This window comes from Bison bison, unplaced genomic scaffold (assembly GCF_000754665.1).
Source record: "Bison bison bison isolate TAMUID 2011002044 unplaced genomic scaffold, Bison_UMD1.0 scf7180017864370, whole genome shotgun sequence".
Classification (NCBI taxonomy): Eukaryota; Metazoa; Chordata; class Mammalia; order Artiodactyla; family Bovidae; genus Bison; species Bison bison.
This window is the reverse complement of record NW_011494942.1, coordinates 6,153,317-6,168,998: the sequence shown is the minus strand read 5'-3', so window position 1 is coordinate 6,168,998 and position 15,682 is coordinate 6,153,317. Positions and strand designations below refer to the sequence as shown.

Here is a 15,682-nt window from a genome sequence, read left to right as displayed (position 1 = left end):
AGTCATAGAACTGTTCAACTTCAGCTTCTTCAGTGTTACTGGTCAGGGCATAGACTTGGATTACTGTGATATTGAATGGTTTGCCTTGGAAACGAACAGAGATCATTCTGTCATTTTTGAGATTGCATCCAAGTACTGCAATTCAGACTCTTTTGTTGACCATGATGGCCACTCCATTTCTTCTAAGGGATTCTTGCACACAGTAGCAGATGTATGTATATGTACAACTGATTCACTTTGCTGTACAACAGAAACTAACGTAACATTATGAATCAACTATACTCCAACAAAAATTAATTAAAAAATAATTTAATTTTTGGAAAGGGCCTAATGTTCTTGTGATAATTTGCCTATGGTATATAAGATATACATTCATAATTATTAACCATTTTGTTCTTATGAGAAGAGAAAACATCATTACACTGCACTGTCACAGTGTTTGAATATTCAAAGGTCTCTCATTATGATGGGCAAATGTTTTGTTTTTCTTGGAGATTGGTGAATGCATGAAAAGATTATTGTCTGAATTCTCAGAAAGTGGGAATATGTATCTTATGAGCCAACCTTAGAGAAAATAAAGTGGGAGACTTGTTTCATTATGTTGTTCCTCTCACCCCACAATCCTTTATTTTCCTAATTATACTTTGTAGAGTCTATTATTTTTCTTAGTTTTTGTTCCTTATCCCACAGTAATATTTCCAGGAAATGATCACCTAAAAATCACAAAAGGTTGATGTTAGGTAATCTAAAGTGTAGATATGCAGATAATCAAAAGCTAACTGTGAGTGAATCGCACATTTACATGAGTGGCAAGTTCTTTTTGACATCAATCCAGGATGATTGGGTGGCAAAGATAAAAGGATATCTCATTTCCTGGGTTTGGATGTTGTATCTTAAATGAAGCATGAACATGTTCACAATGCTTACGTTGTCCTCATCGACTCCATAACACAAGCGTGTTTTTGTGTTCATACAGATATGAATATGAATCTACAGTTTCAGTTTCCGGCAATTTGTCCTCAAACAGTTTCTTGTGTATGGAAAATGGAACCCAGATTTTCAAACCAACGAAAGACCCATCAGGTTATAAATTTCATTACTTTAGTTAATTTGTAACTGAACACTTTCTATGGAGGGGCTTTGAATGAGTTATTGGGTTTGGTTAAGTAAGGTAAATGAACAAAAAGATATTCCACCCCCCACCCCGCCTCCAGGATTTTTGAGAGGATCACAGAGAATAGGAATGGAAAACAGAGAATGTTAGTCCTCTTATATTTGCATATACTTACTAAGACTGCCTTGTCTAGTCTTTAAAATGGTTATTTAAAAAAAGTCAGGGACTTCTCTGGTAATCTAGTGGCTAAGACTGCATTCCCAATGCAGGGGGCCTGATGAGGGAGCTAGATCCCATATTCCACAACTAAGAGTTCACATGCCACAACTAAAAAGATCCCACCTGCCCTAACTAAGAACTGTTGCAGCCAAATAAATAAACAGATATAAAAAAAAAATAAGTCAAATACATCCTCCCAAGGCCGCTGTAGAGTTAATTCCATTGTGGAAAGCATTTTAGAAGGATGGGTTTTACTGACAATTTGGTCTATACAATTATCTAAATAGGAAACAGAGGTAGAAAGAAAATTCTTAAGAGTTGTGTTGTATTATTGGCCACCTGATGCAAAGAACTGACTCACTGGAAAGGACCCTGATGCTGGGAAAGATTGAAGGAAGGAGGAGAAGAGGATGATAGAGGATGAGATGGTTGGATGGCATCACTGACTCAATGGACATGAGTTTGAGCAAACTCCAGGAGATAGTGAAGGGAAAGGAAAGCCTTGTGTGCTGCAGTCTATGGGGTCACAAAGAGTCAGACATGACTGAGCGACTGAATAGCAAACAACTGATATTCTATAGCAAAGAGGTGACCCTACTGACTTGCCTCAGACCAGAACTTCTTTTCCTGTGATGGGGACATTTTCATGCTGGATTCATATTAGTGAAAGTTATGGTGGTCCCCTAGGTTGGAAATGTCACTACCAGCATGGAATAAGAGGGAAGCAAAATAGTTTATTTTTCTTTAAATTTTCATTGATGTATAGTTGATTTAAAATGTTGTGTTAGTTTCAGGTGTACAGCAGAGTGAATGTTATACATATATCCATTCTTTTTTAGATTCTTTTCTCATATAGGCCATTATTAAGTATTGAGTAGAGTTTCCTGTGCTATTGTGTAGTGGGTCCTTATTCTAAATAGTTCAAAGGAGTTTAAGAATAGCTGTCTGAGAAACTCTGAGCTAAAGGAACCCCCTGGGGAAACAAAGGGAAACAGTGACATCAGCAGTAGCCTGTGTTCTCCTTGAGCTGGTTTTTACCAAAGAATGATTCAGGTCCTATTTCCTATTTCCTATTTTTCTTAATGTGCTTTGTAGTAGATAAATATGGTTGCCTTCCCAATATGGTGTGCCTCCAGGAGAGTGTGTCGATTCCTTGATTCCTCGGTATATTCATTTTTGCCTTAGAGAAAACCTAGAATTTGCTTAATATCTATAGACATAAATCTTTATGCTCATCAAAGATAAAATATGAATACCAAGAAATGGTGATTATGATTTTCTGGACTGGACATGACTGACAGATAGCCTCACAAGAAATTTCAAGACCCAGCTGTGTTCAGGACCCTCACTTCTGCAGGTGGCACAGTTTACTACTCGTTGGGAAAATGCAAATCAAAAACCACAATGAGATACCATCTTACACCTGCCAGAATAGCTGTCCTCAAAAAGATGACAAGTAACAAATGTTGGCGATGATATGGAGAAAAGGGAACTCTTGTAGGCCCCTATGGGAATGTAAATTTGTATAGCCACTGTGAAAAACAGTATGGAAGCCCCCAAAAGATTAAAAATAGAGCTAACATATTGCTGTTCAGTTGCTATGTCATGTTTGACTCTTTGTGACCCCATGGACTACAGCCTGCCAGGCTCTTCTGTCAATGGGATTTCCCAGGCAAGAATACTGGAAAAAAAAATGGGTAGCCATTTCCTTCAGTTCAGTTCAGTTCAATTGCTCAGTCATGTCCGACTCTTTGCGACCCCATGAATCACAGCATGCCAAGCCTCCCTGTCCATCACCAACTCCTGGAGTTCACTCAAACTCACATGCATTGAGTCAGTGATGCCATCCAGCCATCTCATTCTCTGTCATCCCCTTCTCCTCCTGCCCCCAATCGCTCCCAGCATCAGGGTCTTTTCCAATGAGTCAACTCTTCACCAAAGTACTGGAGTTTCAGCTTTAGCATCTGTCTTTCCAGTGAACACCCAGGACTGATCTCCTTTAGGATGGACTGGTTGGACCTCCTTGAAGTCCAAGGGACTCTCAAGAGTCTTCTCCAATACCACAGTTCAAAAGCATCAATTCTTCAGCGCTCAGCTTTCTTCACAGTCCAACTCTCACATCCATACATGACCACTGGAAGAACCATACCCTTGACTAGTGGGCCTTTGTTGGCAAAGTAATGTCTCTGCTTTTTAATATTTCCTTAGGATTCAGCAATTCTACTCCTGTATGTATATTATATATATATATTTATATATATATATAAACAAAAATGTTAATTCATAGAGATACATGCATCTCAATGTTCACAGTTGCATTATTTACAATAGCCAAGATATGGAAGCAAGCTAAGTATCCATCAACAGATGAATGAATAAAGAAGATGTGGTATATACACAATGGAATATGTTAGCCACGAAGAAGAATGAAATTTTGCCATTTACAACAACATGGAGGGTATTAAGCTTGGCGAAATAAGTCAGAAAAAGAGAAACACTGTATGTTTTGATCTATATGTGGAATCTAAAAAAATGAAACAAATGAATGAATATATCAAATCCAAAACAGACTCATAAGTACAGAGAACAAACTAGTGATTACCAGTGGGGAGAAGGATAGGAGAGGGGAGAACAGGAGAAGGGAATTAAGAGATACAAACTACTAGGTAAAATAAATTAGACAAAAGGATATATTGTACAACACAGGGAATATAGCCAATATTTTATAATAGCCTTATATAGAGTATAATCTATAAAAATATTGAATTACTATGTTGTACACCTGAAACTAATATAGTATTGTAAGTCACTGTACTTCAATTTTAGAAAAAGTTATTTGGTGGTCAAGTACATAGTGGACTCTATATTACTGCCCAGTTAAATATTTTTAGTTTCTATAAAATAATTATAACTGTAGAGAACTTAAACTCTTGAATCTTATAAATATAGTAACAATTCTAGAAAGAGATATTTGTGTTTTTTCCTCTCCCCAAAGTTAGTATATAAATTGGGTAGCAGTTATAGCAGTTAACTAAGTTTAGTAGTTGCTAGTAAATTAAGTCTCTGGAGGGGAAAAAAAGCTATGATTTTTAGTGTTGGTAAATTTCTGTGGTGTAAATACTCTCACGAAACTACTGCTAAATACTGAATCGGGAAGACATGTGTATACTCATCTCTCCTAACCCAGTAGGAACTGGCTCCAGGATACCACTTATTGTTGGCCATACCTAACTATTAGAAAATGCAAAAAAGATGGCCCGATGAGTCTTTGTTGGCATAGTAAATTTTTTCACTTTATGCAATATTGCTTTGAATTCAATATTGTTTTTTTTTTATAATTTTTTGTTTTATACTGGAGTCAGAGAGATCTCCTGGAGAAGGAAATGGCAACCCGCTCCAGTATTCTTGCCTAGGAAATTCCATGGACAGAGGAGCCTGGTGGGCTACAATCCATGGGGTCTCAGAGGATGGAACACAACATAGCAACTAAATAACAACAACGAAAAAGTTGATTAATGGGCTTCCCTGGGGTGGCTCAGTGCTAAAGAAGCTGCCTGAAATGCAGGAGACCTGGGTTTGATCCCTGGGTTGGGATGATCCCCTGGAGAAGGAAATGGCAACCCACTCCAGTATTTGTGCCTGGAGAATTCCATGGACAGAGAAGCCTGGCTGGCTACAGTCCCTAGGGTCACAAAGTATCAGACATGATGTAGCAATGAAATGACAACAAAATAGCTGATTAACAATGTTGAGATACTTTCAGGTGAACAGCAAAGGGACTCAGCCATACATATACATGTGTTCATTTCCCCCAACCTCCCCTCCCATCCAGACTCTGGCATGGTAAATTGTTGACAAGTGCTGAGGTCACATAAGAACTGTGACATGCTTACCAAAAACTCAGAGTTAAATATTGCTAATATTTCACTACTCAAACACTAATGCAATGTTTTTTTTCTTCTAATGCAGAATGTGTGAAAGAAGTTAAATCATTAATGTGGGTGTATGTACTAGTTGGAAATATTATACGTGGAATTGGTGAAACTCCCATCATGCCTTTGGGTATTTCCTACATAGAAGATTTTGCCAAATCTGAAAACTCTCCTTTGTATATTGGTGAGTTGGAAAATCTACCTTAGCTTCTTTTCAGTAATTTCCTTGAGAATGGATATGAGTTATTTATTTAGATGCTTAGGCATTTCCTGAATGTTGAACAGAGGGCCTTGGCGCAATTGGCCATCAATTAAAGTTTGTTGAACAGAGCAATTATAGGCTATCTCCAAGTAAGCCACTTTGCTAAAATTGCTTTTTACTATTGAAAATACTGATAATCTAGTTCCCCTGGAGTTCTATTTGCCTTCTCTAGTTTCTTGGCACCAATATATACCCAATCTATGAAGAAATTTAGCAGTGTTTTCTCTAAAATGTCATTTATTCAAAATCTTTCTATTTTCATTACTTCTATTTTTGTTCAGGTCTTTGTTAGCTTTGGTCATTTGATCTGTAGTATTTAAAATCAATTTCTTATAAAAATTTTTGCAGTATACTTTTTCTCAAATATATTAAATGTCCTCTCTCATGTTGATGAAGCATGCTGACTCTTTATTAAATATGAGCCCTCCACTTATTCCTAGCTCTGCCCTCAATTTATCTATTTAGTTTCCTATATAGTTTCTCTTTATCACAATCTCTCTATGATATCACAACCTCTCTACAACATTTTCCATAAATATCTGTCTTCAGACCTTTGGTTATGTTTCCTGAAATTTCCTTTCCTAAAATCTATCAGTACCTCCCACAATAGGCAACTTAACATCCACCTTTGTATATTGCCTTACAATCTCCTAAAAAGTCTTAATTTATTGTACATAATTTGTTTATATTCCTTAGTTATTCCATCTGTTGTTAATTGTAAAATCATAACTTTGAATACTGGGACATTTTGCTGTTAATGTTGAAATAGTTTTTTAAAACCAGAAAAATCAAAGAGGGTGAGAGAAGGTAGGAACAGAGCTACACATAATGAGGAGTTAAAATATTTAGGAACCATTATTTGAAGCAACTTTGGGAGATTTTTTGATGACATTGATTTTGCAATAATCTTTTTCAGTGTCTTTCTATTCAACCCTTTCAAATCCCTCTACATACTTATATTGAAAGAATACAAAATGCTCACCTGCAATAAATTAACAAATGCCTTATTAAAATATGTATTTCTTTCTTCAACAAATATTAGAGTATATAATACATAGAAAGAACTGATAATCTCTAGATGTATTAAGATTAGTAAGACATTGTCCATATAAAATTTAGTATATAAATAACTACATGTGCTCAGTTGCTAAGTTGTGTCTAACTCTTTGTGACCATCTGGACTGTAGCCTACTGGTCTCCTCTGTCCACAAGATTTTCCAGGCAAGAATACTGGAGTGGGTTGCCATGCCCTCCTCAAGGGAATCTTCCTGACCCAGGGATTGAACCCTCATCTGCAGTTAGATTCTTTATCACTGAGCCACCTGGGAAACCAAATAACTACATAATTATAAATAAATAAAATTTGATAAATATGTATATAATTAAATTTCAAGAGTTACATTAAACTTAGGGGAAAGTGAAATAAATATGGCCAGGTATAATTTAACTAGCTATATACCAAGAAAAAATTTCCATGTATGTCTCTAGAGTTTAGGAGATAATACAAAAGCTAGACATAAAATTTGAGAATCATCTATACAGAGACAAAAATAAAATCAAGAGGGAGAAATAAGATTGTGATAGGATGACTTATGCTATATAGTGAAAGGTCCCAGGATAATATACTAAGCAACAATTCTTATTTGTAGAGTAGAAGGAAGTAAGGGAGGAAGTAGAAGGAAGTAGAAGGAAGAAAATTTAAAAAAGGGGTAGTCATAAGGGAAAAAGTAGAACAATAGATGAATGTATAGATTTCTGAGTCTTAAGAAGAAGAGTGTCAAAAGAAAGCTGGCCAGATAAGAAGACGAAGACGATAAAAAGGACAGTAGATAAGTGGCTGAGCAACTAACATAGATTAGTGGCAAAGAGATCACTGAGAGTTTTCTGAGTAGAAAGTGATAGCATTTGAGTAGAGTCACGGCAGCCCACCAGGCTCCCCCATCTCTCTTGTTGGCAACCCACTCCAGTGTTCTTGCCTGGAGAATCCCAGGGATGGGGGAGCCTGGTGGGCTGCCGTCTATGGGGTCACACAGAGTCGGACACGACTGAAGCGACTTAGCAGCAGCAGCAGCAGCAGAGTGAGTGGTGAGGAAGTAGATGCAGAGTGTAACGGCAGGAAAGAAATCAGTGTGAATTTGATATATTGCAGAAATCAGTGGATGAGGGAGATTGAACAGATACACAAGAGAGAGTGTTTGGTTGAACAAGACATTAGAGAAGAAAGAAAGGGTTAGCATCAAGAAGTCAGGTGTGTACAGGGTGGACTAACCCATAGAACTATGGAGAAGGCATAGGAAATAAATGAAGATCTATCCTGAAGTAAAGAGGAAGAAAGTTGAAGAAGCTCATGCCTTGATTTTTAATGGAAGCAGGGAAGGATCACTATACACTCAGAATTATAGACAAGTCATGAGATAGCTGATGATAACAATCCAGACGAGTAAAAAGTCAAGTAAGGATGAAGAGGGGGATGTGGAGGATAAGAAAGGATATGACAGTAAGATGGAAGAGAAGTATCATAAAAGTGAGGATAGAACCAGAAAAAGTTCAAGTATTCTAACTTGAGAGTATTCCCCAAATTGATCTACATATTCAGTGCAATGCCTAGGAAAATTATAGTACCACTTGCTTTTACTTATGGAGAAACGGACAAGCTGATCTTAAAATGCAAATGGAAATGCAAGGGACACTGGGTAGCCAAAACATCCTTAAAAATAAGAACAATGGACTTCCCTGGTGGTCTAGTGGTTGGGAATTCATCTGCCAATACAGGGGACACAGATTTGATCTCTGGTCCAGGAAGATCCCACATGCCTGTGGCAACTAAATCCATGTACCACAGCTACTGAGCCTGTGTGCCCTAGAGCCTCAGCTCTGCAGTGAGAGTAGCCTCCATTCACCACAACTAGAGAAAAGCCCATGTAGTAATGAAGACCCAGCACAGTCAAAAATAAATGAATAAATAAAATTAAAAAAAAAAAAAAAACAGACCCACACTTCTGATTTCAAGATTTACTACAAAATTATAATAATAACATTGTGATTCTGCCACAAGGGTAGATATATAGATCAATAGAATAGAAGTGCTAGTCTAGAAATAAACCCATACCTCTATGGTTAATTGACTTTAAGATAGATGTTAAGATCATTCAATGAGAAAAGATTATTTTCAGCAAATGGTTAAAGGGCAGCTGGCTATCCAGGTGCCAAAGTATGAACTTGGATTCCTACCTGGTACCATATACAAAAATTCCTACCTGGTACCATATATAAAAAGATTATTTTCAGCAAATGGTTAAAGGGCAGCTGGCTATCCAGGTGCCAAAGTATGAACTTGGATTCCTACCTGGTACCATATACAAAAATTCCTACCTGGTACCATATATAAAAAGATTATTTTCAGCAAATGGTTAAAGGGCAGCTGGCTATCCAGGTGCCAAAGTATGAACTTGGATTCCTACCTGGTACCATATACAAAAATTTAACTCAAGATGGATAAAAGACCCAAATACAAGAGGTAAACTATGAAAATCTTAGACGGAAACACAGGTGTAAATCTTCATGACTTTGAATTAGACAACAGTTTTTAAATATGAAACCAAAAGCACAAGCAACAAGAGGAAAAAAATAGATACTTAGATTTTATCAAAATTTAGAAGTTTGTACATTTAAGGACATTATCAAGTTGTTGATTTGGGAATGAAATTTTTCTGAAAATATGCCCCAAGAAATTTATCATAACCTGATATTGCTTTAAAATTCATTCAGAAATATAACTGTGGAAAAAATCAAAAGGATTTTGCTCTATAATGTGACTTTTTCAATAGCAAGATCTCAGCTGTAATCAAAATATCCACCCATGATACAGTATTGAAAATTCTATTCCAATATGGGACACAGTAATGGTTTACTCACAAAACACAACAGAATTTGCCATAAAAGGCCATCACTCTAACCAACCTATAATACCACAAGAGAAAATGGTTTTGAATCATAATATGGACAGTCTATTAATCTAATCTTTGTCTTATCAATTTACCAGGTCAATTTGAGATTGTGGAATATGATGCCATAGAATTTAAAGATTTGCATTTCCTTAGATTCATTTCAAAATCATTATTAAGGAATGGAGTCATACAAACATTCTGATCATTTTAAGTTAGTCTTTCATAAGTAAAAAGGGATATTTTCATCTTGGAGAAGGAAGTTTGCATACAATATCCTCATCCTGCTGCAGCTAATCTCTTCTAATCACAAGCCTTTACTTGTAACCTGGCGTGAAAGAGAATTTGGAGGCCTAGAGAAAGTGGCGTCAAATTATGAGATTCCTTTTTCAACATTTAAAGAAACAACCGTGTTACTTATTGTAAACCAAGTTAAGTTTCCAACAGATTGAGTACATAAGGCAAAAATATCTAGGGTAAAAACGATTTGATCCTCAGACTCTTCATGGGATTAGAACTCTTTATGTGGGTGTAGTACTTTACCATAACTTTACGTTTACCTTCATTTTTAGGGTTAATCAAAACAGGAGGTATCATTGGTCCCTTGATTGGTCTTTCATTAGCGTCATTCTGTGCAAATGTTTATGTTGACACTGAATCGGTGAACACAGGTAATTCCATAAAATCTATACAATGTCTATAGTACACAAAGCATCATCAAGTATGTCATCACGTTTAAATTTTGCTTACTTGACCCTCAGATAGAATCTCCACTTTTCAGGTGACCAAGTTGAGGTTGAGGAGTTTAAATAATTTTTCAAGTATTTCAAACCAGTGAACAGGAGAGCATGATAAAATGCTGGTGTTCTAACACAGAATCCAATACTCATTCTATCGCATGAATCGTATTTTTTTTTCAGGAGATTTAAGCACATAGGTTTGAATTTTTTAAAATCAAGCAATCATTTGTGGATAACAAGTAGAAAGTGAAAGTGAAAGTCGCTCAGTTGTGACCGACTCTTTGTGACCCCATGGACTATACAGTCCATGGAATTCTCCAGGCCAGAATACCGGAGTGGGTAGCCTTTCCCTTCCCCAGGGGATCTTCCCAAACCAGCGATCAAACCCAGGTCTTCCGCATTGCAGGCGGATTCTTTACCAGCTGAGCCACAAGGGAAGCCCAGGTATACTGGAATGGGTAATCTATCCCTTCTCCAGTGGATCTTTCTGACCCAGGAATCAAACCAGATTGCAGGCAGATTCTTTACCAACTGAGCTATAAGGGAAGTCCCCTTATAGCTAATTAATATGTACCTATTTATATATTTTTTGTGTGTGCTCAGTTGTGTCTGATTCTCTGTAAACCCATGGACTGTAGCCCACCAGTCTTCTGTCCATGGGATTTCTCAGGTAGGAATATTGGAGTGGGTTGCCATTTCCTACTCCAGGGAATTTTCCTGATCCAGGGATCAAACCCGACTCTCTGGCATCTCCTGCATTGGCAGGGGGTTCTTTACCACCTCAGAAGCCCTTGTACCTACTTATTAATTCCTTACCTGGTAGGACAGATAGTCAAACTAGTTTACCACTAGGCAATATTGTAATACCATATGTTTTCAGACAAGTTTTATCAATGTCTGAATTTTATGCAAATTCTATACTTGGCTAGAACTTGACAGTTGTAATGGTAATAATTTTCTATAGCTTGTACAGGAAATAGTGACTTTAGCTAATAAAAAAATGTATATATCTCTTTGCAGATGATCTGACCATAACTCCCTCTGATACTCGTTGGGTTGGTGCATGGTGGATTGGCTTTTTGATTTGTGCAGGAGTGAATGTGCTCACTGCCATTCCTTTTTTCTTTTTGCCCAAAACGCTTCCAAAGGAAGGACTAGAGGATAATGCTGAGATCATTAAAAATGACAAAGAGAAACAAGAAGACATCAAGAAGAAAAGGGATGCAATCACCAAAGGCAAATATAAACATTTCAAGTCTATGTAATTTACTTTATATTTTCTATAATTGTGTCTGTATTTTAGTCTAACATTACAGTGTGCTAGGCTACATGAAGACAAGTTGATATTAGCAGACAGCAGTCAATTTCTAGCTAGTCTGATTCTTCACATGCTATTATATGAAAATAAGTGATATTATTTAGAAGCTGAATTATCTCAGATCAGCATTTATATAAAATTTTATGTCAACCTGGGCATTCAAATAAGTAAGTAAATAAATTTGTCCCAATTTTCTTTAAAAAACTATTTTATATAGAGCATGCTGCTGCTGCTAAGTCACTTCAGTCGTGTCTGACTTTGTGCGACCCCATAGATGGCAGCCCACCAGGCTCCCCTGTCCCTGGGATTCTCCAGGCAAGAACACTGGAGTGGGTTGCCATTTCCTTCTCCAATGCATGAAAGTGAAAAGTGAAAGTGAAGTCGCTCAGTCGTGCCCGACTCTTAGCGACCCCATGGACTGCAGCCTACCAGGCTCCTCTGTCCATGAGATTTTCCAGGCTAGAGTATTGGAGTGGGTTACCATTGCCTTCTCCAATAGAGAGCATAGATCTAATTAAAAAAGAAATTCGTACCAAGAAAAAAAAGAGGGACGATATGTGCTAATCAAAATAAGTACCATATAGTTCTGAAACAAAAATACTAGTTTATCTGTGAGCTTCTTGGAAGCTAAGGCAGAGAAAGAAAAGTGACAGGTCATGTAATTCTCTATATTTGATAGAGGAAAGGATATCAAGGGCTTAACTCAGTGTAAGAAATCTAGAATAAATAGAAACTACTGAGACTCATCTATTAGAACAGAATGTCAACAAACATGGGTAACTTAAGAAGCTTCAAAGAGCTCTGACATAAGTTTCTCCCTGGCCAGGACTTTATTCATAAATATGAATCCTACAACTAGATTCATTTCTTTCCTTCTCTTCCAGTTTATTTATTGATCCTTTGTTCTAGAATGGTTATTAGGCAGTTTATGAAGCAAACTAAGATAGTATATGATAAGTAAGGAAATCAAGATGAAGAACGTGAAGATAGGAGAAATAAAAAGAAACCGTAAGTGACACTTTGACCCTAAATGCAGGCAGCATGACCCAGAATCTTTGCCAGAGCTAGGTCACAAATTTGACTCTGAGCTTCTTAGTCCATACAAACAGGAAAATGTTTTGGTTAAAGCATTTACACAGTATGTACCATGTACCTTTTGTATATACCAAATGATTTGCATGGTATATTCTTAGTATATACCAAATGAATCAGGATCTCAGGCATGAGACCTATTTTAAGAGATTATGTGTGAACCATAAGCAGAACCACCAAAATTGTACTGCAGAAGCAGAGAACGTGGTACTTGAGAAAATTTTTATGCTGTGAATTTCCACATGTATCTTCATTTTAAATGCTCAGGAATGATAATATCAATTTTGATACCTCTCTATCAAATTAATTTCCTTCCTGACTTCAGAGAACAGAAAAAGAGAGCAAGTATCTCTCATGCTAGATGATATCTAGAGAAGAGAGGATAGTAGTAGAGGAAAAAAGGATAAAAAAGGAAATGGTGTGAACTCGAACAATGTTTTACTCATATGCTTTTTCCTGAAGGCATGATAGTAACTTAGTGAAGGTAAATGATTGTGTTCTGAACCCTGTCCAGTCAGCAGCTTCACTGACTCGCAGAAGCTACCAAAACAATGATACAACTTTACCTTTCAAAGGGTAAAAAGAATCAAAATCATTTTGTAATGCACATTTTGTAAATGTGCATTACAAAACAGGAAAACAGAATTTAGAGGGGAGGTTGGTATTTCAGAAAAAGTCAGTCATAAAATGCAAAGCCTAGTTAGTTTGACACCTTTGTCATTCTTTCCTTTCAGATTTTTTACCCTTCATGAAAAGTCTTTTGTGCAACCCAATTTACATGCTTTTCATACTGATAAGTGTGCTGCAGTTCAACGCATTTGTCAGTATGGTTTCCTTCATGCCTAAATATATGGAACAGCACTATGGAAAATCAGCTTCAGAGGCAATCTTTCTCCTTGGTATGTTTGTTCTTGTCTGTATTGTAGCCCACTTTTTTCCCCAATGAAATGCTAAACAGTGTGATGATGAATCTAGGAAACTCCTCAATTGAAATCTGTTAGGATATTTTTGCCTCTGCTACTCTCCCCCTTCTGCTTCCAGGGAAATCGTGAGAGGGTAGGGAAGGGAAGAAGGCATAGAATCCTGTTTTCTTTTTCTCTTTGGGTCTTTCTCTGGGCTTCCCTGGTGGCTCAGAAGGTAAAGAATCTGCCCACAATGCAGGAGCCCCAGGTTCAATCTCTGGGTTGAGAAGATCCCCTGGAAAAGGAAATAGCAACCCACTCCAGTATTCTTGCCTGGACAATTCTATGGCAGTGGAGCCTGGTGGGCTACAGTCCATGAGATTGCAGAGTTGGACATAACTGAGTGACTAACACACTTGGGTCTTTCCCTAGTCAGAATGCAAATTTGAAATGTTTGTAGAAATCTTGGGGAATGCACGTGTGATAAAAGTTTCACATTGGTAATTTGTTCATGTAAAAAGTAAGACAGTTAACTGATCAGGAGTTGTATTTCACTCCCAGATTTTGCTTTTCTGGCTCCAATCCATTAATTCCATGGTTTCTAACTTAGCTCCTCAGCTCCTCTGATTTTATTTATTTATTTATGCATTTTTGGCTGTGCTGGATCCTTGTGTCTATGTCCTAGCTTCTCCTAGTTGTGGTGAGTAGGGGCTACTTTCTAGTTGAGGAGCAGGGGCTCTAGAGTGTGTGGGTTTCATTTAGTTGAAAAGCACGTGGGCTCAGTAGTTGCAGCTCCCATGCTCTAGAGCACAGGCTCAGTATTTGTGGCACCAGGGTTTAGTTGTCCCATGGCGTGTGGGATCCTCCAGGATATAACCCATGTCTCCTGCATCAGCAGGCAGATTCTTTACCACTGAGCCACCAGGGAAGACCCTCTTCTGGAATTTTGAGATATCTCTGCAGTGCATATATTCTGATTTTCCTGCTACCACACTAATCTCTGTGGACTTAAAAAATATTCACTACCTAAAAGCTGAGAGTTATGGTTTATTCAGGAGAAATTTTTAGGACTCTTAGCCTGGGAAATAGCATCTCAAGTAACCCCCTGAGAGAACTGCTCCTAAGAGGTAAGGGGGTGAGGAGCTAGGTTATAAACTTTTACAACAAAGGGCAGGTAGTCAGAACATCAAAAGATGATTGCTAATTAAAGGAAACCAGATATGGCAAGTTGAGGAATTTAGCACTTTCCTATGTATGGAAAGATACAAGGGTCTGGGCTCACTGAAATCATTCCTTTGAAATGCATCTCAGCTATCTGGGGCCAGTTTTGGGTGTTTTAACCTGCTGAGTTTCACATCCTCAGGGCTCACCATAGGGAGTGGCTGCAGTCTGATAGGGAGTGGCTGCAGCCTGATGGCTGCTAGATATCACCTATTCTTTCTTTCCTGAGTTCCTTCCGGGCTTACCTGCTCGCCGTCTGTGGTGGCTGCAATTGCTGATGACTGTGCTGTCCTTTATTTACTGACTTATTTACTTATTTACTGCAGGAAGCAGTCTATTTCTCAACTCCATAGTTCTACTCCACCTTGAGTTTTTCCTGAGATTTTTTTTTTACTGTTTTGAAAGGAAAATTTCCAGATTACATGTATCCACATCACTTAGAGTGTTAAAAGTCCATATACCTAGGACCCATCTCAATCGTACTAAATTGGGCTCTCTGGTACGGGACTCAAGAATGGATATTAAGCTCTTCCAAGAATGTGATTCAGTAGACAGACCCTGGTATTATAAGGATGCAACCTAGGGCTGTCTTTCCCCCCTTTTTTCTTTCCTTTATTAGGGGATTAGGGGAGGGAGAGTGCTAGTCAGTAGCAGTAAGGCATGGAATGTAAAGACACTTGACAATTACAAGCTCAGCAAAATACCTTTAAAATACCTTGAGCTGAGTCAAATTCTTAAGAATCAGAGTGGGAATAAACAGCTGTAAAATCATACAAATCATACTATTTATGATTTACTATTACTATTCATGATTTAACAATATACATTACATACAAATCATTGTATATATAATCCCACCCAAAGAACAGAAAGTAACAAATGGCTGGTTGACTTTGATTTGTCACTTCTACCTGCATCCTAAGAAAAGAGACATAGAA

The 15,682-nt window shown here is 37.5% G+C and overlaps 1 protein-coding gene across 5 annotated transcripts in view; it reads left to right on the top strand.

Annotated features, from left to right (window-relative positions):
- Positions 1-15,682, top strand: part of SLCO1A2 (solute carrier organic anion transporter family, member 1A2) — a 111,041-nt gene that overhangs the window by 74,392 nt on the left and 20,967 nt on the right. For 4 of the 5 annotated variants that reach the window (XM_010855935.1, XM_010855936.1, XM_010855934.1 and 1 more), the window contains 5 exons: positions 977-1,083; positions 5,303-5,449; positions 10,044-10,142; positions 11,232-11,447; positions 13,356-13,520. In XM_010855935.1, coding sequence (XP_010854237.1) covers positions 977-1,083; positions 5,303-5,449; positions 10,044-10,142; positions 11,232-11,447; positions 13,356-13,520 — 734 coding nt within the window. The remainder of the gene's footprint in view (positions 1-976; positions 1,084-5,302; positions 5,450-10,043; positions 10,143-11,231; positions 11,448-13,355; positions 13,521-15,682) is intronic. The other variant, XM_010855938.1, reaches the window with a different exon arrangement.